Source organism: Rutilus rutilus, assembly GCF_951802725.1.
Source record: "Rutilus rutilus genome assembly, chromosome: 5".
NCBI lineage: Eukaryota > Metazoa > Chordata > Actinopteri > Cypriniformes > Leuciscidae > Rutilus > Rutilus rutilus.
The window spans coordinates 47,505,677-47,529,265 of record NC_140213.1 but is presented as its reverse complement, the minus strand read 5'-3'; the positions used below and the strand labels follow the sequence as shown (position 1 = coordinate 47,529,265).

Below are 23,589 nucleotides of genomic sequence, written 5' to 3'. Positions count from 1 at the left end.
AATAGTTCTCGGAACCGTGAAAAGGTTCCTCCGGTCGGAAAGCGGCTTATGTCGTCTTATGGACTCCCACAATTTCCCACAATTCCCCATCTAGGTGATCTAATCACACACTCACACCTGTTTCCCATCAGTGACTCTTTATATTTATGTTCACATTCTGTGTTATTCTTGTTTCCTTGCTCTAAAGTTTGCTGGTGATTGGCCTACTGGCTGTTTGACTACGGTCTTCTTGTTAATAAAGCCTGCAAGTGGGGTCCACAACTTCGTTGTCACGCTCCCGAATGTAACAGAATGACTATAATTAATGTTTTAAATTGGGGGAGACATCATCAAGACATCAGTAGCAGTATTAGTATCAGTAATACTGGCCTTCATTCATAAAAATATGCCATTAAACTTAATTTAAATAGAGTGTCTTTATGTTGCTTCTACATTCATTTGGAGATTAACTGTGAAATTATTACATTATAAAATATATTAAAAACGTATAAAAACATGTTTTTAATTGTGATTAATCACGATTAATCACAGAAAAAAAATTGTGATTAATCTAGTTAATTTTTTTTATCAATTGACAGCACTTCTTTGAAACCCACTAAAAATTCTGAGGTACTATATGTACCTGATGTATTTTGAGTTTGCACACTAATACACCTGTGGTGCATGTGTAGTTGTAAATTCTCTAAGTTTTGTTACTTTGCTGTGCTCATCATACATTATTACCAGCAATCAAGCCACTCTTCTTTAAAACATGATGACGTTTTATTTCACGTCTTTGCATTTTACGTTGCCTCTCATATTGAGCTACTTGGTCTGAAAACATGAAAGTATGCCTAAAGAGACTGATTCGGATGATCGGATCTCTGCCGCTCACACACAACCACATCATTCTTTTTCTATGGAACCTGTAAACCGCATTCATCGATTCTAACTCTATAGCAAGACAAACTCTATGGTGGTTAACCAAAGCACTGCAATAATTTCCACACACCTTGTGCGTCTGTTCTCTGCGCAGCGTTTTATTTTTTCTTCTATGCGCGGCTAAGAGGGAACATTGGTCTGAACACAGCAGAAAACCACTATAAAACATTCCACCTTCTTGAGAAAAAAAAAAACAGAGTTTGCTTGAACTATCCTCGAAGTTAACCTGTGTAGATTTAGAAATTGGCTCTGTGCTACAGGCCTATGTACACATATGCATTTAAAATAAGCAATGTCCACACACAGACAAATCATTTAAACATAAATGGCCTACAGCAATTTATAGCGGAAGCTGTTTGTAGGAACTTCAAAAAGTAACCTAAAGACCCCCTGTGGTGAAAATCAAGTTTTTATATTTCAGTGTGGTGTTTTTAATATGCTTTGACACCACTGCTGATTATTTTCCCTTTAAAACTACACTTTACCAAAAACAAAAACGAGGTTTGAAACTGCCCTTGTTCTCTATGTCAGAAACATGCTGTAACCAATCCTGTCAGCGTATGGGGAGCTTTAGCATATCATTAACTATGCTACGGGGCAGGAGGTTTCAAGAGGATCCAGTTTATCCCACTGTATTTTTCTGTTGATAAGAAACATCGGTGACATATAGCGGATGACTTATGTATTTTAAGATGTTATGATGAACTTCATGCCTTTCTCCACTGACTTTCTATTAGGGATGCACCGAATATTCGGCCACCGAAAATTTTCGGCCGAAAATGGCCCAAAAGTGCATTTTCGGTTTTCGGCCGAAAGACTTTTATCACCGAAACAATACGGCCGAAATGTTGTGATGACGCAAACAGCAGACACCGCGACCTGCACGTGCTTGTCTGAAGCAACATTACATATCTGCGGTGTGGACGTATTTAAATATATCTAAGAGTGACCCACGGACAGCGATTTTCAAAACACAGACATCCCAAGTCTTCCGGAAGTTCCGGGAGTCTCCCGCGTATTGATACCGGCTCCCTAATGCCCGCAAATTAGTTTAAATCTCCCGGAATCGCGAGCGAGCATGAGCGCGCATACGTAGCGCGCGCGGCAGAGAGAGGGAGCGAGAGACCTTTGCGTGTGTGTGCAGAGCAGCCGTCATTTCTCAGAGGTTTACCTGAGCTGTTTATGGTTTTTGCAACTCACGTCCATGAGCATATAACTGCAGATATTATTTTGGGCTATGGCAGTATTGACCTAAATGCACTTTGTTTTTATGAGAGAACATTTCATTTTTAAACCTTTCTCCAGGCCAGTAGGCTTTTACATTATTATTTAATGTACACATGAGTGGGGTCAAGTTAAACATTTAATTTTATACTTTGCAAATGCTAAATAAATATTTGCATAAAATTTTAATGGATTTATTCTTTGAAACTTTAATATTAATTTATGCAATTGCAATGCCTTGATTTTAGTAAACTTAGTACACAGTCATAGCCATAAATGCAATGGTACTAACAATAATTGGCATAATTTCTTTCGGTGTTTCGGTTTTCGGTTTTCGGCCTTGGTTTCCTCTTTTTCGGTTTTCGGTTTCGGCCAAGAATTTTCATTTCGGTGCATCCCTACTTTCTATGGTATTCAAAGCGTTTGTTATTATGCTGATTTTAAGAAGAAAGCTGTCTGACTCTGAGATGGTGAACAGGAACATGGTTTGTGTAACATTAACAACACATTATTAGCTGTTTGATAACGTATTCAAGCCAAAGCCAAATCATAGCAATTACTGTTATGTGACCGACATTGCAGAGAGCGATACATAAAACACATTACCATTCTGAAACTACCACTGATACTAATACTACTGAACTAGTAGATGACCCTATGTAATTTGGTCTTCCTTTTCTTCTGAATCAGTTTCAGGATAAAATGTATATGGATTATTTAAACCAGTATTTACACTTGCCATTGTGTCACATTTACTACAGTAAAGTTGACCAAGTGAATCAGGTAGGTCTGAGCTTGTGTCACAGCGTGGAAGCGGGACTGATTAGCATATTCATGAATCCATGTATAGTAAATGAGGCAAGGGTGTATAATTACATTCAAGCTATTTTAAGACATGAAATTAATATCACAAAAAAATCCATATGTATATCTCCACAAAACTCCTTCGGGGAAGAATGTGGCTTCCGCAGCGTTCTCCTTCCTAATGGAAAGAGCACGCTTTCCCAGTGTTATCCAAAAATCTCACTGTATGGGTTACCACGGAACAACAGTGACAGACACTCTCTGTGTAAGCCCTCTCCTATCGTCCTTCCGGGCAAGAAGGGGCAGGAGGCTTGCACAAGGCACTGGAAGGGGGCAGCAGCTGTGGCGCTTTGGAAGGGATTCCTATTCATCGGTCACGACGTACGCCGAGAGTGACCAACTGATAGGGAACGTCTCTGTTACATATGGTCACCCTCTGCGAGGCAGAGCAGCTGCTTCAAATCATTGCATGCCAATGTTCATTGGCTCGTTTAGTTACACTCTAATTAGATTGGCCTCTCTAGTGAGATTCCTATTCGTCTGTCATGACGTACGATTCTGTTCCCTCCTTCAGGGAACGAGGATTACCATATGTAACCGAGACGTTCTCCTGTGGTTTATATTTGGATTAAAGGCTATTTGAATCTTCATCCATGTGCGCTTCCTACAAGCAGCAACCGTGACAGATAGTTTTAGTCCATACCAGTTAAATATATTTTACATGTTAAGTATTAAACCAAGGGAAATACTCACATCAGTGTGTTGAGTTTACAGTGTTTATCCTGCAGTAGAGCAACGATCTGATTCACTCCTGTGTCTTTAAGGTCACGTCCACTCAGATTCAGTTCTCTCAGGAGTAACAGGTTTTTACCCACAATTCTTCTTACATAATGACAGGATTCCTCTGCAGCAGGACTCAAAAACCTATAAAGCCATTAGTGAAATAGCATTTCTGTTAATTATTCATATAAATTTTTGGTATTATTTCATCACGTCTCACCTCAGTGTCTTGAGTTGACACTTCTGATCCTGTAGTAAATCATCGAGCTCCTTCACTCCTGATTGTCCAGGATCATTTCCTCTGAGATCCAGCTCTATCAGGTGTGAAGGGTTTGATCTCAGAGCTGAAGCCAGAGCTTTATAACCTTCTTCTGTGATACTGCAGTCTGAAAGTCTACAGAAAAGAGATTTAAAAAATAAAAAAGTTATACAATACAATTAAAATCACTTAAAAAAATTATATCATAAAAATCATCAAATGCCTTTTCTCTTGTAAGTAAAGAAAATAATTTGACAGAGGCATGTTTTTTTCCTGTTACTTTAATTCACTAGAGTAACTTAAGTTTAATATTTAAAACAAACAATGGTTCATTGAACTCACCTGAGTCTCTCCAGTGTGCAGTTTGTATTTTCTAATCCGTTCTGGAGTTTCTGCACTCCTGAATCCTGCAGATTATTGTTGCTGATGTCAAGCTCTTTCAGACTGGAGTTTGATCTCAGGACTGTAGCGAGAGCTGAACAGCTTTCCTCTGTTAGACCACACTTACGCAGCCTAAAATGATGAATAGAAAAGGGAGAATTTACAAACACAAAGTACTTGATTCCAACATAACTGAGAATTGTGTTTTTGTCACAAGATGTCTTTAACATAATTTAAATCTACAATACTAAATGTACAATACTCACATCAGTGTGTTGAGTTTACAGTGTTTATCCTTCAGTAGAGCAGCGATCTGATTCACTCGTGTGTCTCCTAGTTCACGTTCACTCAGATTCACCTCTCTCAGGAGTAACGGGTTTTCACCCACTATTCCACTCACATAAAGACAGGCTTCATCCGCAGCAGGACCCAAAAACTTGAAGACCAGTCTTGTAGTCCTAACAAAAAAGTGGTTTACTATTCTGTACCCTGCCTAAACCACCATTAAAAAAGTGTTTTCATGTTGTTGTTCACTGGTAACATATGTTTAATATTAAAATAAATAATTAAAAATAAAAATACAGTGCATTCTAAAAATTGATCGACAGATTATTTCTCAAGTAGCCTAGTGCATGGCTGAAGTAGTTCCGCATTAGGTTTGTTGTCTGCATTACAGTTCTATATGACTATAATTAAAATTTTGCTTTGGAATTACATTAAGTGTGAAAATACACTATATCAGTGATTATATCAGTGATTATATATATATCAGTGAGCGGCTATTTCTGCAAATCACGACTCCTGGAGGAGACAGACCGAGCCCTGGCTTTGCTCTGTCCCGTCCACGCTATGTGACTGTACGGGGACAGAACATAAAGCCTTCGGACCTCAGACCAGCTCTTGGTCTGGCCAGCAGAAGGGAAAGGCTGTCTCCAAGCAGAGGATGGCCCACTGGATAGTTGATGCCATCACCTTGGCTTACCAAGCACAAGGCGTGCCTTGCTCGCTCAGGATGCGAGCTCACTCTACAAGAAGTGTTGAATCCTCCTGGGCGCTGGCACGTGGCGCCTCGCTGACAGATATTTGTAGTGTTGCGGGCTGGGCGACACTCAACAGAGCCGGTATCCTCCTGTGTTCTCACCTCAAACGGGTAGAAGTACCGAGAGGTACTCTATGCTCAATATTGTCCTGCTGCACCAAAATTGCTCCAGAGAGTCCCCTATGGGCAGACCCTGTTGAGTCCCGTCACTCATGGTAGCCGGATGTGGCGGAGTGTCCGGCACCAGGCCTTTATTCCGCTGTAAACTTGAGAACCGGGTCTAGGCTGGGTGCCATATGTGTGACCCTGAGGGGATCCCATATGTGTACTTTTCCACGGTTGCTCCTAAACGGAAGCCTGTGTCTTTCCCTTGGGAGAACCCATCTCTAACGAGGTTATAGTCACCCTAGTAACTTCCATATGTAGTACAACCCTACAGGGTTAGTCCATATGTATATCTCCACATAACTCCTTCGGGAAAGGATGTGGCTTCCGCAGCGTTCCTTTTCCAGTGGAAAGGGCACGCTTTCCCAGTGTTATCCAGTAGTTTATGCGGAACAGCTGTGAATGACATTCTCTGTGTAAGCCCTGTCCCATCATCCTATTAGGGAAGAGAGATCAGGAGGCTTACACAGGGCACTGAAAGGGGGCAGCAGTCGTGGCGCTTTGGTAGGGATTCCTATTCGTCTGAAAGGGAACATCTCGGTTACGTATGTAACCCTCTTTCCTTGAAGGAGGGAACGGCGACGCCACGTCGCCACAACTGCTGTACCCCACTGCGTGGCCGGGTCACAGGCTCGGCTCCTCAGCGAAAAGCTGAAGATGCGATGCACCTGTTGCTCATTATATACCCCCGCTGTGAGGCAGAGCAGCTGATTTCAATTATCGCATGCCAATGTGCATAGGCTCGTTTTAGTTACACTCGAAGTAGATTGGCCTCTCTAGTGAGATTCCTATTCGTTGGTCACCAGAGTGACGTTTCCGTTCCCTCCTTCAGGGAACGAGGGTTACATACTGTACGTATCCGAGACGTTTTGCATCATGGCTGCAGTACCACTTGGGGGGTGCTTTTTATTCTGCTTTTCCTAATATATATTTATTTTTTTATTCATTTTACCTGGCAATGCATCAGAGTGTCTTCAATCACCACCATATTTCCTTATGTCGTTTTTAATGCAGAGAGAGAGGTGCACTCAAAGCATCGAGTGGAACTGACGGGAGTCTGAGACAGTTTCCCTTATGAAAATTAACTGTTTGGGGTATTGATTACCATTTGTATAACCATAATAATACCATAGTTAAACTATAGTTTTTGTAGCAAAACCATGGTTAATTTGTGGTTACCATGGAATAACTACAATAACATGTTTTTGCTTGTTTTTGTAGTAAAACTATGGTTAATTTTCATACGGCAGAGTTCTCTTGTGAGTCGATGATGGGCGGGAACAAGCAGAATGGCAGAAGTGCCAATGCACCAATTACAACAAACAATCGTGAGTTCACGCAACAGTTTTGGACACACAGTTAAAGGGGCAACTAAAATGACAACAGCTTATGGACTTTTGAAGGAACAAAACAAGTGGGTACATGCAAATATTAATCCTTAGAAGTCGTAATACGAAAACAGTCCTTGGCAAAAAGTAAGTATATATCGTATATATGCGTATGGCCCCGACTACACCACTGCTGAAGATAGAGGAAGTACACTGATATTACCTGCCATATAAAGATTTCTTTCATTGAAATGACTAAAGGACCTTTAAAATACTAAGCTTTTATAATTTTTTTGCTTTTTGACCGTTTAATTCTCTTCCAGCTAAAAACTATTGCATTTTATTGTCTTAACATTCACCTCAGTGTTTTCAGCTGATTCCACCAACTCTGTTGTACATCATCGAGCTCCTTCACTCCTGATTGTCCAGGATCATTTCCTCTGAGATCCAGCTCTATCAGGTGTGAGTTTGATCTCAGAGCTGAAGCCAGAGCTTTATAACCTTCTTCTGTGATACTGCAGTTTGAAAGTCTACAAAACATGAAACTTTAATTAAATGTAACATTGTGTTAAATTAAATTATCAGATGAATTATAACTTAAACTGAATCAGAATGATCAGTGCACATAGAAATGTTCATCAAATACAATATTTACAAATTGTCTGTTTTAGTTTTTTGAGTTTTGAAGTTTTCTTCCCAGTAGACATGTGACAGTATCAAAATTAAAACATTTAAATACTGTTTGACTTCCTTCTCTGTGTCAGGAAGATGTCAAACAAAAAGCAGAGTTTTGTTTACGGAGATGCTGTTCCGCCAGCGCAATCCACTGTCAGAGAGTGAATTTGCTAATTCATTCAGCCCATCTTCTTCATTCATTTATGCTTCTCCTCCATGTTGGGGTTGTTTACATCAGAGTGAGCATGCCTCTTTAATGCAGCAAATTTTAACCAGGAAATTAAAAAAATCTAAATTGATAATACAGAAACTCTCTTTAAAAAAGTTGCAAACATTTTGAAGAGCCTACAACAACAATTATGTGCATGTTCATTACCGTACACTTGCACATCTACTTCCCACTTCCCAGTACATTTTGTTTTTGCACTTTATGGTTAATATATTAACAGATAATGACATTTTTATTAAGGCTGTTACATGTAACACAGTAAACACGTTTACAGTGGGGGAAATATTTATTTGATCCCCTGCTGATTTTGTAAGTTCCCCCACTTACAAAGAAATGAAGGGTCTATAATTTTTATGGTAGGTTTATTTTAACGGATAGAGACAGAATATCAACCAAAAAATTCAGAAAAACACATAAATAAATAAAGGTTGTAAATTGATTAGCATTTGTTCGAGTGAAATAAGTATTTGATCCCCTACCAACCAGCAAGAATTCTGCCTCCCACAAATTGGTTATGTGCCCATGTGAAACACAGATTAGTCCTGTCACTTTAAGAAAGTACTACTAACACAGTGGACACCTGTCCACAGAATCTGTATCTTGATGACCAACTACAAGAAATGTCTTACCTCTGTGCTTGCCAACAAAGGTTTCTCCACCAAGTACTAAGGCATGTTTTGCTTGGGGATCAAATACTTATTTCACTTACTGAAATGCAAATCAATTTATAACCTTTATATAATGTGTTTTTTCTGGATATTTTGGTTGATATTTTGTCTCTATACGTTAAAATAAACCTACCATAAAAATTATAGACCCATTATCGTCCCTGTCAAGTCGTGACTCGTGAAGCTCTGTCAAGTCTAAGTTAGTCGTGGACGTGGAGCTCTCGGCATCTCGAAAACGCCACATCGATATTGATTTCCGTTTTATTTCTGCTTTTGTCCCAAAGTCTGCTTGCCATGGTCCATAATGTTCGAACTAAACAACAACAGCGTGAGCGTGCCGCTAGATATAACGCAGTTGTGCACGTCTGTCGCCATGGTTACTATGGCAGTACGAGCGGAAACCAGGGATAACACGGGTATTACCTCATTGACAGGCGACGAGTTACAAGGGACGGGCACTATTTAAAATTGTGAATATCTCTGAATTTACAAATTCTTGGAAACATTTAGGATAATGTAAGCACACAATTGAAAGAAATATATAACACTGTGCAAGTGGTTTTTGGATATTTAGATACTTAAAATTCTTACATATTGTATCTTTAAACACACTTTTGTGTATTCATGTTTGATATAATATATTGTTTATAAAATTAAACTATACACAATTTGACTTAACTTTAAACTTAATTTGTGCCGTTTTTGTGTCTACTTTTAAAGTCATAAAATATTTTTCAGTTTAATTCAGGTATTTTAGTTTTTTCCCCAATTTTTCTTACCAGTAACAAAAATCCTTTAAGTTTTCATTTTAGTTTTTGTTAGAGATAACACCACTGTTATGGGAAAAAGGTTAGTTCAGGGTAGTTTAGTATCCAATTCTCATTATTAACTAATAGCTAATTACTAGTTGCATATTACTAGGATATTGGCTGTTTAATAGTACTTATAAAGCACATATTATTGCCTTATTCTGCATGATCTCATTCTACATCCCATAATCCTACCCATACCTAAACTTAAATGCTACTGTCTACAACTACCTTACTAACTATTAATAAGAAGTAATTAGGAGTTTATTGAGGCAAAACTTGTAGCTAATAGTTAATAGTGAGAATTGGACTCTAAACTGCTTGACCAAAAAATTGGTATTCGTCCATTTTTTTGCACTTCAGGAGGCAAGCAGATTCAGTAAATATATAATATCCCTGTGATTACTGTGGTGTTGAGTGTATCTGATGGTGAACTGAACTCACTTAAGAATCTTCAGTGTTGATTTCTTCAGTCCCTCACAGATCTCTTTGACTCCAGAGTCCAGCAGACGGCTGTTGTTCAGGTTCAGCTCTTTCAGGATGGTTTTAGAGGAGAGAACAGTAGCTAGAACTGAACAGCTTTTCACTGTCAGATCACAATTATTCAGCCTAAACACAAAAACACCATAATTTATTATTCAGTACATATTCAACACACATCAGATTAACAGCTCTTCATATCTAATCACACAAGTGACTGACAGTCTTTAATAATGAATAAACAGAAGTTATAATGTATAAATTATGTTCCCTCACTTCATTTTCTCCACTTTACTATGAGAGTCCATCAAAAAAGTAGAGATCTTCTCCCAATCCAGATCTTTTAATTTATCTGCACTCAGATCCAGTTCTGTCAGTTTTATTGGACTTTTACCCAGAACTGTAGTGAGATAGTCACACGCTTTCTGTTCAGCAGCACTTTTCAAAAACCTACAGGAAATAGAAAATTTAGATTTGATAATTGAAAAAAAGAAAAGAAAAAAGGATAAAAGACAAAAGCTAATTTAGATAGTATAAAATATATATTTAAATGATGTTGTTAGAATGTCATGCCTTTTGCAGCTCCCATCCTCCTTATGGATCCAGTAAAGCAATAAAATATGGCAACGTGTAGAATGTGTTGAAGTCATAGTTTTGGTAATTTGTAAATTCCTTTTCATGCCATTCTAACTCTGCATTGGCCATTTGTCACATCTGCTTAGCTGCACACCTCTGACTCTATGTCTGTGGCTTATTTTGAAAAATCAAAGGCTTTTCTCACCTGATGTTCTTTAATTTACAGCTTTCAAGCCGCAGTAAATCATTGAGCTCCTTCACTCCTGATCGTCCAGGATCATTTCCTCTGAGATCCAGCTCTATCAGGTTTGAGTTTGATTTCAGAGATGAGGTCAAAGTTTTATATCCTTCTTCAGTGATACTGCAGCCTGAAAGACTATACATATACATACATGCAAAAACATATACATGTTAAGTACTGCAACCAATGCCTTACTGACAACGCCTGCTTCATTTGCATTTCTAAATGTTTCATAAAATATTTTAAAGTTTTCAAACTGAAATTGAAATGAATAACTGAAACATATTTTTTTAGTTAATCTAATCAAATGGACATATATAAATCTGTTATCATGCAGAAATGAGGATAAATTAATACACACTTCAGTTTCTCTAATCTGCATTGTGTATTTTCCAACAGAGGACAGATCTTCTTTATTCCAGAGTTTCCGAGTTTATTTCGACTCAGATCCAGCTCTATCAGGTTTGAAGGGTTTGAATTAAACGCTGAAGTCAGAGCAGCACAACCTTCTGCTGTAATACTGTTATTATTCAGCCTGAAGAGAGAGAAAAAAGAAAAAGACAGGAAGGTCTCTTCAGGGTTTTTTTCTGCCAAAAAACACGTCAACAGTAACGGAAGGGTTTTCATGGTCAAAGAGAGTGGGCCCACTTTCTTAAAGAACATGCATTTCAATAACAAAGCAAAACTAGCAAAATGTAAGTAAAACCTTCTTATGCAATTAAGTAAACAATCAGTGTAAAATCTAAAGCAAATCATGAGCAATGAGACAAACACACCAGAACAGAGACGTTTTTTTTTTCAGGTAGGAAATACTACATGTAAAAAATAAGGTAAAGAAATACTACAAAAATTTAATCAAATCATAAAATTAAAAAACAGCATAGTCTGCATGAATTAAATATTGCTACAAAAGTTTTTCAGTGAGTGATTTTTTTAATTTAGTTTGGTTAACATTAAGGACACAGAGAATTGTGAGATATAGAGTCAGAATTGCGTGATATAAAGTCACAATTGTGTTATAAAGTCAGAATTGTGAGATATAAACTCAATTCTGTCTGATTCCGCAATTCTGTCTTTATAGCACAGCAATTGCGAGTTTATATCTCGCAATTCTGACTTTATAAGACGCAATTGTGAATTTATTTTACGCAATTCTAACTTTATATGCAATTCTAACTTTGAACGCAAGTTTCTCTGGGAAACGCAAAGGTTTTGCGATGAAAACCAACATTTGCGAGAGAACACAAAAGCACTGACTTGTAATTTTTTTTCTCCCATCTCTTTTTTTTTTACCACCATGTCTCTTTAAGGGCTCCGTAGAAAGTAGTATTCATCTGGAGAGGTGGCACAGGAAAAAAAAAAGAGACAGACCTACTTTTTTTTTTGCTAAATACAAAAAAATAAATATAAAAAAATACAGTGTGTTGGGGTCTGTCTGCTGAATGTGACCCTCTGATTCTCCTCCGTGGCCATATGGGAAAGTGTACATTTACAGGTATATTAAGTTGTCATCTAATGCACAGATTCAATATATTGATTTACATCTGATTTTACAACTGTTTACGCTCACTTAAGACATAACCGACTAGGTTTACCTGGATTACCAAGTCATGCATTTAGACAAACAGTGTGTATTGTAAAACTATACGGTACTATTGTATTGTAAGTGTGTACTGAATGTTAATGATGGATGGATTTTGGGAATCTATGTTTTGATCATCATTCTTAATCTGATCCAGATGTAATCTTAGGGCCTGTTTACACCTGGTCAGTTCTCTGATGTTTTTACTGATCGGATATCTGATTTATCAAAACGATAAATAATATTTTGATGTTTTAAACATAAAATGCTGAATACTGATATTTAAAAAAAAAAAAAAAAAAAAAAAAGATACTTTAAATTGTGAACTGTTAATGAGTGATACATTGCAATTCAATCGATTCATTCAAACTGGTGATTCATTCAGACATACAGCGCACAGTATTTTTTTGTTATTTAAAGAGTGCGTTAGTAATGTGCGCCTATAGGCGGGTCCACAACGCGCGTACACTCTGCTTATTACACACACAGGGCACACAAACAGCAACAGCACACTAACATGCCAAATATTAAAAATAAAAGGATTACAATGTAAAATATTAATATTGTGTTCATAAAGATATGGTGGAATCTGACTTGTCCCGTAGATGGTCTGCTTGCGTGCTTTAACCTCATACACAAGCAGATCCGTTTGCTCTCTGGAGACGCATTCAGTCTTTCCGCTTGCAAATTCCGCCATTTAAATAGCGCATCCGCCATGATGCGAGCGCAACTGGCTTTTAAAGGAAATGGGAAATTGCACTCTGATTGTTTTTTTTTTGCACTTTGCGCCCAAAACACACCCATTACTCATTAATAGACTAGGGACAACCCTTTTAGACCATGCGCCGGGCACGCCGACCATTTTTCCCATCGTTAAACTAGCAAAAGTGGATTCGGACATGCCCTAAGTGTTCTTGCGTTGTGCGCTTTAGACCAGTGATTCTCAACCTAGTGAGCCTAGGAGCGCTGTCTGGTGGGCCGTGTAGACTACCCCAAAATAAATAATTCATTTTCTAATTGACAAATCTTGTTATTTTCTAATTATCTAATTGTTCTTATGATATGATCAAAAACACTGAAGTCAAGATGCATTATCCAAAAGCAAATTTATGTTTAAATATCGCAACACCAATCATGTCACAACGCTGAACATTTGTTCGATCAGATGCAGTAGCAAATTACGTTACTGTAATATGGATTGTTTTGTGAAAAGAAAAGCAGATGTGGGAGACAGACCTGTGCAAGCAAAAGCTTAGAAGTGTGTGGTGAGAAAATACGACACTGAATACATTAAATTTGGTTTTATAAGGGCAGTACTGAGAGTATAGGGGGTTGCACACTGGACGAGAAGCGCAGCATTGTGTCATGTCTGGAACAACTCGAGGTATCGCACACCAGACGCGCACTTTCTCAGTTTATGGCCAGCAATATTGTTACCGGTATGTTTAAGGACATTATGAAATTAAGATAATGTCTGTACTGTTATGATTGTACTATGCAAACTAAATACAATCGTTGCTGAGTCTGCAGTCTGAAAACTTTACCTCAGGATGTACATTAACTGAATTAATTGAGAATCACACCTGAAAATCCAATCATTTTCATCTACGCAGCTGATTTCTGTAAATGAATGTAAAACTAAATGTATCTTGCAGCACAGGGTGAAGTCAGTATACATTAACGACGATTTGAGACAAATATAATGTAATCTAAAACTACGTAAATGGCGCTCTGTGGTGCAACAGGATTTTGAACAAGGTCCTTCACCGTAGCTGGGCGCCGCTGACAGTTGGCGGATGGTGCTGCCGGTGTGTGTACACTCATAGAGAATAATGTGCTCAATTTTAAAGACGTAGTGCTGCGTGATGTGACGCGGCAAAAAGTTGAGAACCCCTGCTTTAGACGATTCTCTTAGATTATTAAAATAGGGCCCGATGAAAGTGTTTCTGTTGTGGCCCTGTGGCCAGTTGCATGAAAATAGCTGCTAAGTTAAAACTGTGTCTTAAAACTAGTCTGGTCAACCAGCAATTAGCTATGGCTAATCAGTCTTAATTTTCAGAATTAGACCAATCTGCCTTTTTATGTAACTCGCTTAAAAAAATGATCAGTCTTAAAGAAACAAATGAGATGACCAATTTGTAAAGCTAGTCTAAGCACTTTATGCAAGCGGCTGAGTCATCACTTTATGATGGCTCAGTTAATCTTAGATTAATCTACAATGTCAATATTTTGAAAATGTAATTTTAAATAGTATATTGTTTTAAAGATGCTTTGTTAAGTATAAAACAATGTAAAATACTCACATCAGTGTGTTGAGTTTACAGTGTTTATCCTGCAGTAGAGCAGCGATCTGATTCACTCCTGTGTCTCCTAGTTCACGTTTAGTCAGATTCAGTTCTCTCAGAAGTAACGGGTTTTCACCCACAATTCCTCTCACATACTGACAGGCTTCATCTGCGTCACGACTCAAAAACCTGTAGAATGGAAGATGAAGCAGGAATTAATTCAGTTTTTAACAAACCATTGTATTTTTTTTTTTAATAGTCTAATGTTAATCCTTGTTAACTTTGACAACAACAAAAAGTTATGCAGTTTACTGCATTTCTGAATTTACAGCCACTTTTCTACTTTTGGGCCAAACTGTTCTAAAAACAATAAGAAACCGTTCCAGTAATATTTCCAATTGATCCTGGTGTGGCACAGCAGAGAAACTGTTCTCAGGCTAGAATTCTCAGCACGATTGGCTAACTGTGCTGAACCATGCAGGTAGAATGTGGGTAGTGACGTCAGCACTCAGAATTAACGATTCGCAAAGACCCGCCCCCTTTAGTTACTGTTGCTGTATCCGACAAGCCATGCCACTCTTACGCCACACATTATGTTCTCAAGCAGTGAAAAATACATCATGGAGCAGAGAGGACACTGAAAACATACCAACAAGACAGGACAGACCAGGTTACTTTCTATATGAAACAAAGTCTCATCTTTCAAATTTAGTAATTTTTAAAGAAATTTAAACAATAAATACCATTTTATGGCTCTTTAATCTTTCGTGACAGATAGCAGTAGCGCCTCAGTTAAAGCTGCTCGTGAACCGATCATCTTTTCCTTCTAGTTATTTTATAGCATCAAATAAACATGAATGACCATCAGAAGGAATGTTGTTTCAACTGCGGAAAGCCGTCAGTACACACCATTTTTCAAGTTCGAATCCACAGACGTTAATCTATTAACTCTCCTGACTGCTTTTTTGGCGGACAAAATGGCGGATTCAGTGGATGGTGGATTATGATTGGTCAGATAGCCTGTCAATCAAACTCCCGGCGAAGGGTGAATTGGACACTTGTCTGTCGCATGGCTACCAGTTTCTCTGTGGTTGGCAAGGCGCGCTATTTGATTGAAGTAAACAAGTAAATAATCAAATTAAAATCCTCCATCCTCCATAAAGTGATCCCTATTTACATCTAATGTCATTTGTAAACTCTTGCATTACCAAGGAAATGACTACTGCAGTTGTATTACATTCGAAAGAGCTCTGCTATCAGCCCCACAATGGAAAATTAAATCACATTCGTACAAGCTGGGCCAGATCGGCAAGGAATAGAACGGTTAAGGCTAGGATAATGGATTGGCTAGATGGTGGAAAAGAGGCATACATTTCTCTTAATTCACCTGTATGTCATTTATTTTGTATTATTTCATCATGTCTCACCTCAGTGTCTTGAGTTGACAGTTCTGGTCCTGTAATATATCATCGAGCTCCTTCACTCCTGATTGTCCAGGATCATTTCCTGTGAGATCCAGCTCTATCAGGTGTGAAGGGTTTGATCTCAGAGCTGAAGCCAGAGCTTTATAACCTTCTTTTGTGATACTGCAGTTTGAAAGTCTAGAACAGGAATGAAAATGTAACTTGATTAATTTATTATTATAGAATTTCAAGAAAAGATAGTTTACTTGTAAGTCAGATTACTTTTTTTCATGCAATGAATAAAATAATGTTTTACTTTTTAAATTCAAAGCAAACTATCAGAGTTACTTTTTTCAAAAAGCACTTTACACTGTATTTTGTTATTTGTACAAATAATATGCAAACTAAACTTAGTTTCAGTCAAAAACTGATGACTAAATATGTAAACAAACTAAAGGCCCAGTGTTGCACATCATCTCACCTGAGTTTCTCCAGTTTACAGTTATTTTTCAGTCCATCAGAGAGCAGCTTCACTCCTGAATCCTGCAGATTATTATTACTCAGGTCAAGATCCTTCAGAATGCTGGAGTCTGAACTGAGAACTGAAGCCAGAGCTGAACAGCTTTCTTCTGTTAGATCACACTTGCTGAGCCTGATAATAATAATAATTGAACAACATCAATGATGAAGATACCATGAAGATAAAAAGACTACCATGAGAAGTTGACCAAAATGTATGGTGTTCCAGCCCTAAACAAATAAATCAGATGCTAAAATCCTGAAATGATTATGCACTTACAGCATCAACAGAATCACTGTTTTACACACAGCCACCATGCAGTAAATTCAGAGTTAAGATACAGATCCACACAAGGTGATCTGGATACTCAAATCTGCCTTATAAACTGTTACATGTATATCTTTTCCATAATTCAATTAATTAACTATTTACAGTGAGCTGTTACATATTTTTGTTTTCAAATAATGTGTCTCAGTCATTTCCAGTGATGTGATATTTTTCATGTGCTGTGGTTACCTAGTTCCTTAAATGCCACATAAAAATCTGAATTTTTTAGAGATAGGAGAGTTATTTATGGAGTACACAATTGTCCCAGCACAATGGAACATGTTTTAATTTAGTCCAAGCTGATTTGAGAAAGCAGTGGCTTGTAAACATTCGATAATATTTCAACTCAGGGCAGGGCTGTCGCTAGAGGGAAGAAAGGTGGTGATGATTCTTGATAAAGTCAAAACATTATTCGCTGTAAAAAAATCTGTCCTCATGAGTGACTGTAACATAAGTGCACTGAAAGGAAATGCTTGAGCCTTTCTGAAAGGAAATGAGCAGAACATGGAAGTACTTGAGCAAGTTGTCCATAACTTTTTCTTTAGGCCTTACTAGAAAAGGTATACAAGCATCTCTTTTACATAAACCTCTGTTTACCACCTTTCTGTGGACAACAATAATGCATTGTAAATTAAATCCAGCAAATAACACTGAAATTTGTACATCTGGCAGATTTTATATTTATATTTTTAAATACAAATATTTGTATTTATAATAGTAAATTAAATCAAATCTCAAAGTTGAATACAGGCTTTTGTAAAAAAATGTTTTGACAAAACAGAAAAGACGGGGAACAGAATACCCGGTGTGCCATATTCCTGTGATTTCTGTGGTGTTGAGTGTAACTGATGGTGAAATGTACTCACTTGAGTATCTTCAGCTCACACACAGGCTTCTTCAGTCCCTCTTTGACTCCAGAGTCCAGCAGACGGCTGTTGTTCAGGTTCAGCTCTTTCAGGATGGTTTTGGAGGAGAGAACAGTAGCTAGAACTGAACAGATTTTCTCTGTCAGCTCACAATTATTCAGCCTAAACACAGAAACACCATAATTTATTATTCCGCACATATTCATCACACACCATACCAACAGCTCTTCATATCTTCTGACACGTGACTGACAGTCATTTACAATCAATTAACAGAGAAGTTATAATATATAAATCACATTGACTCACTTGATTATCTCCACTTTGATATGAAAATCCATCAAAAGAGCAGAGAGCTTCCCTCCATCCAGATCTCCTAATTTATCTTCACTCAGATCCAGTTCTGTCAGTAATAATGGACTTTTACCCAGAACTTCAGTGAGATAGTCACACGCTTCCTGTGCAGCTGCACTTTTCAAAAACCTACAGGAAGTAGAAGAGAATTTATTGGACAAATTTTTGGACAAAGGACATTGTTTTGTTTCTGCTGCTTTGTTTGCAATCAGTTCATTTTAAACCAGTAAACTCCTGGAGATTTTTTAGTCCAAGAATCAACTAAGTGAAAGCATTCAAACAGTCAGTCCAAAACAGAGCTAAAGCAGAGAAAACCCAGACAATAGTGACTCGCGTCCAGATTTCAGCAAATCACTGTAACTGTGTATTTGGCTTCAGAGCAGCCCAAAACGTTTCACATTGTGCTGTGTGAAATACAAACTGCAAGCATTTTATAATAACACGGTCAGAAGTGGTACAGCAAAAGTGGCTAGGGGACTACGTCTCCGTTCCCTCCTTCAGGGAACGAGGGTTACTTACGTAACCGAGACTTTCCCTTTCGGTCGGGGAAGTTGACGTGTCGACTGACTGGGATCCTACTAAGTCGCCACTAATGCTGCCACCTTCCAGTGCCTGAAAAAAAAAAACACCTAATCCTTCTGCAGCTTTTTGGGACGGAAAGGAAAGGGCTTTGGACCATGAAGTCACTGCTGTTCAAAAAAAAAAAACATTCAGTAGACTTGGATAACACTGGGAAAGCGTGCCCTATCGAAGGAAGGAGGGACACTATGGAACCCACTACAGCACAAGTTCCACTAGCTTACAAGTGGTAGGCCTAGCATCAGACGCTCCGTCACGTCCAATGCCAATTTTAAGGGTTGTGGAGGAACTCACAGGTTTTTAATAAGAATTCAACTGGAGCAAGAATGGCCCACACATCCGGTTCAAGGAGGGGAATGGCGCAGCAAGCCGACATATCGAGCGTGTTTACTATGCTAACTGGCTTCTATGCGAAGAAAGCACACGGGAAGCAATTGGCTCGACACTTAGGCTATAGAATCTAGCGAACGTGTTAGGTGTTGCCCAGCCTGCAGCTCTACATACATCTGTCAGCGAGGCACCCTGGGCCAACGCCCAAGAAGCGGCTACACTTCTTGTGGAGTGAGCTCTCAGTCCCAGGGGGCAAGGTGCATCTTGGGATTCATACGCCAAGATGATAGCATCGACTATCCAGTGGGCAAACCTATGCTTGGAGACAGCCTTTCCCTTCTGATGACCTCCCTAACAGATGAAGAGCTGATCTGAGGTTCTGAGGCTTAGCGTTCTGTCCACAAATATCCGCAAGGAACGGACGGGACAGAGAAAAGCCAGGGCTGGGTCTGCCTCCTCCAGGGGCAGCGCTTGTAGGTTCACCACCTGGTCCTGAAAGGGAGTGGTAGGAACCTTGGGCACATATCCTGGTCGGGGTCTCAGGATAACGTGAAAGTTAGACGGCCCAAATTCCAGGCACGATTCGTCGACCAAAAAAGCATGCCGGTCCCCTACCCTCTTGATGGAGGCCAATGCAACCAGGAGAACTGTCTGAAACGACAGAGTTTTTAACTCAACTGACTGCAGAGGCACAAAGGGAGGTCTCTGAAGTGCGGTCAGCACCAGAGATAAGTCCCAAGAGGGTATGGAGGTGAGACGAGGCGGATTCAATCTCCTCGCTCCACTAAGGTACCTGATGACCAGATCGTGCCTTCCTACGGATTTCCCATCCACTGCATCGAGATGTGCGGCAATAGAGGCAACATACACTTTAAGGGTGGAGGGAGACAACCTTCGCTCCAACCCCTCTTGCAGGAAAGAGAGCACGGTCCTGATCGAACATCTTCGGGGTTCAATCGACCAATCAACAAACAGGTTCCACCTCAAAGCGTAAGCCTGCCTGGTAGAGGGGGCTCTCGCAGAAGTGATGGTGTCTATGACTGATTGTGGTAGATCACCTAGAACCTTCGCGTTCCGTCCAGGGACCAGACATGAAGTTTCCAGAGGTCTGGGTGCGGGTGTCATATGGTGCCCCATCCCTGAGAGAGAAGGTCCTCCCTCAGAGGAATGGGCCAGGGAGGGGCTGACGAGGGGAGCACAAGTTCCGGGAACCAGGTCCGGTTAGGACAATAAGGGGCAACTAGCAAGACCTGCTCCTCTTCCTCCCTGACCTTGCACAGTGTCTGTGCAAGAAGGCTCATTGGGGTAAACACATTTGCGAAAGCCACGGGGCCAGCTGTGTGCCAGTGCATCCGTGCCGAGAGTGCTCTCGGTCAGGGAATAAAACAACTGGCAATGGGACGAGTCCGGAGAGGCAAACAGATCGATCTGTGCAGCTCCGAAGTGGTCCCAGATCAGCTGAACCAACCTGAGGGTGATGTCTCCACTCTCCGGGGGCCACATGCTGTCGTGAGAGCTTGTCGGCGGCACAATTGAGTAGGCCGGGGCGAGTAGCACGAAGCGTCCTCAGATGCTTCTGACTCCATAAAAGGAGGTGGCTGTGTACGTCGCAGTGTTGTCCGTACGGACCAGTACATGCTTGCCGAGCAGCCGTGTTTTGAGACGTCTCAAAGCAAGGTGTACTGCCAACAACTCGAGGCAATTAATATGCCAATGCAGATGGGGGTCTGTCCAGAACCCAGCTACTGCATGTCCATTGTACGTGGCCCCCCAACCAGTGATGGAGGCATCTGTGAAGACCACAGAGTGCCTAGACACTTGTTCTAGGGGTACTCCGGCCCGGAGAAACGAAGGGTCCGACCACGGGCTGAAGGATCGGCGGCAGGCTCGAGTGATTGTCACCCTCAGCCAGTGCTGAAGTGGTCTCATATGAATCAAGCCGAGTGGCGTTACTGCAGCTGCCATATGCCCCAGGAGCCTCAGAAAAAGTTTTAGTGGGACTTTTGAACATGTTCAGGAAGTTCAGCACCGACTGGACAAGTTCCTCTGTGAGACGTGCCGTCTGACAGTTTTTTTCTTTTCACAGTTGACCTGAAGACCCAACTGGCTGATATGTTGGAGCAACAAGTCCCTGTGTTCGCACAACTGTCCCCGAGACTGAGCTAGTATCAGCCAATCGTCGAGGTAGTTGAGGACACGAAACCCACGCTCTCTCATGGAAGCAATGGCCACCTCTGCGATCTTCGTAAAGACGCGGGGTGACAGGGACAGCCCGAAGGGTAGGACCTTGTACTGATACGCTCGACCCTCGAACGAGAAACACAGGAATAGACAGGATGGAGACATGAAAGTTAGCATCCTTGAGGTCGATCGCTGCGAAACAATCTCCAGGACAAATGCATTCGAAAATGCATTTCTGCATTAGCATCTTGAACAAAATCTTGTAAAGGGCCCGATTCAAGACACGCAGGTCCAAGATTGGTCTTAACCAACCACCTTTCTTGGGAACAATGAAGTAGGGGCTGTAGAAGCCGTACTTCATTTCGGCTAGTAGAACCGGCTCTATTGCATCCTTTGCCAGAAGGACTGCAATTTCCGCACGCATGACATGGGCTCTTTAGCTCAACACCGAAGTGAAACGAATGTCTCTGAACATGGGCGGACGCCGGCTGAACTGAATCGTGTAGCCGAGTCTGAAGGTGCGGAGAATCCAGCTGGACGGATTGGAAAGCACTTTCCAGGCTTCCAAAAACCGCTCCAGGGGAACCAGAAAAACCACAGATGAACCAGTGTAGGGCAGCGAAGTGGAGAGCAGGGACCGGGCTCGGAGGGCCCGGGGGCGGTCCAGAGCGGGGTCTGAGTGTGCAATGCAGCACTGACCTGTTTCCACTGATCGGCATTGGGTACGGGAGAATGTGTAATCGGATCCTCGAACCGTACCCGTCTGCCAGCTGGCGACACAAGAGAGGATCGATGGTTGCAAGGCTTTACAGGGTCGCACACCATCAATCTGACCCTCTTGGAACCCAGGAATAGAGGAATTTGTTCTTCTGACAATTCGGGAACCACTGGACTCCGGAGAAGCCGGCGGTGGAACAGAAAGTATCTGAAAAATCCCTGGGTGGCCTGTATCAGGGACGCTTAGTCTTGCTCTTGCCACCTGGTTTGGCAGCGTCTGATACAGGCTGGGCGGCCTGTCTGTGGCTAGCTCTCCGATGAGGCCTGAGTGAAGGCTGCTACGGTGGCCCAGCGGGAGCTTGAGCGATGGCAGGGGGGGCGACCTCGGCGACGTGCAGGTGGATTTATACAATATAAATAACATCAGTAATACCCTCTTGTGATTTTTTTAAAGCTTTTACTTGTCTTGTAAAAAGCAGTTGCTAACAAGTGAACTACAGAGATTGGAACTACAGAGATTGTTGGGGAAATTAAACATCATCAGCCGAACAGGTAAACTCATCTACTCACTAGTCCATTTTCACAGCCTAGTTAATTGCACTCTTGCGAACTATTATAGATGTTAGACTTGTAGGAAGCTTAGTGATGGTGTCATTGAAGTCATGTGTTTAGTGTGGCCATGGTGTATTTAGTTTATAGCCCACATTTATCATTTGACTTCTGCAGATTGTATTTACGCTTCAAAATTCTTAATTTTTGAAGATTATTATGATGAAAAATCATAAGCTTTTGTTAGTCACAGACTTATTTAATCCAAAAGCCAAAGGAAAAAACTATTCGGTTTTTGACAAGTTAACCAAGGTGATGCTGACTTCTGGGTTGGCCTACAAAAATATGTCATCCCTGCAACACTCTATAGCGAGAGGTTTGGGTGTGCCATACTAAACTATCTGGCATTGGGTGCACCATACACTCAGTGTCGTAATCATACTTTGATCTAATATTGTCACATGGAATCAATGTTGATGCCGTTGAAATTCTGTAGCAGAGCGAAGACAACTCAGATCATTATCTAGTCTCGTGTATACTGCATTTAGCCAAGGCTACAAAGTTGACTCTGTGTTACAGATATGGTAGAACTATCACTTCTAACACTAAAGATTTCTTTACAAATAATCTTCATGATCAGTTTCATCTCCTTAGCATCCCAGATAGCTTAGAAGAACTCGATGTAGCAACAGAAACTATTGACTCTCTCTTTTCCAGCACTTTAGACACAGTTGCTCCTTTGCGCTTAAAGAAGATTAAAGAAAATAGTCCAACGCCGTGGTACAACGAGCACACTCAGGCCCTTAAGAGAGCTGCCAGAAAAATGGAGCATAGCTGGAAGAAAACAAAACTAGCCGTTTTTCGAATTTCGCGGAGAGAGACCATGATTTTGTACAGAAAGGCTTTAAAAAAAACTGCTAGATGTGCTTATTTTTCGACTCTCTTAGAAGAAAAACACAACCCTAGGTATTTATCTGATACAGTGGCAAAATTAACAAGAAATAAAGCTTCTACTTCTGAAGTTTCCAAAGAGCATTGCAGTAATGACTTTATGAACTTCTTTACTTACAAGACTGATAATATTAGAGAGAAAATTATAACTATGCAACCGCCTACTACAGTATCGCATCAGGCAGATCTGACATATCATATAATGTCCCTGAGGAAAAATGTAATTCATTCGTTGCAATAGGAGAAGAAGAATAGTCTAAACTCGTTAAATCATCTAAATTAGTGGTTCTCAAAGGGGGCGGTACACAAGTGTGTGTGTGTGTGTGTGTGTGTGTGTGTGTGTGTGTGTAACGCTGATGTTCTGCT

General features: G+C 40.3%; 1 protein-coding gene across 1 annotated transcript in view; it reads right to left on the bottom strand.

Annotated features, from left to right (window-relative positions):
• The window catches only part of LOC311290789 (uncharacterized protein), a 113,812-nt gene that overhangs the window by 25,808 nt on the left and 64,415 nt on the right, over positions 1–23,589 (bottom strand). Inside the window, exons 13-26 of the mRNA XM_084409497.1 lie at positions 17,872–18,045; positions 17,563–17,724; positions 16,331–16,501; positions 15,874–16,047; positions 14,465–14,635; positions 10,941–11,114; positions 10,544–10,714; positions 10,039–10,212; positions 9,727–9,891; positions 7,261–7,431; positions 4,636–4,827; positions 4,331–4,501; positions 3,950–4,123; positions 3,703–3,873 (exon numbers count right to left, since the gene is read on the bottom strand). Coding sequence (XP_084265623.1) covers positions 3,703–3,873; positions 3,950–4,123; positions 4,331–4,501; positions 4,636–4,827; positions 7,261–7,431; positions 9,727–9,891; positions 10,039–10,212; positions 10,544–10,714; positions 10,941–11,114; positions 14,465–14,635; positions 15,874–16,047; positions 16,331–16,501; positions 17,563–17,724; positions 17,872–18,045 — 2,415 coding nt within the window. The remainder of the gene's footprint in view (positions 1–3,702; positions 3,874–3,949; positions 4,124–4,330; positions 4,502–4,635; positions 4,828–7,260; positions 7,432–9,726; positions 9,892–10,038; positions 10,213–10,543; positions 10,715–10,940; positions 11,115–14,464; positions 14,636–15,873; positions 16,048–16,330; positions 16,502–17,562; positions 17,725–17,871; positions 18,046–23,589) is intronic.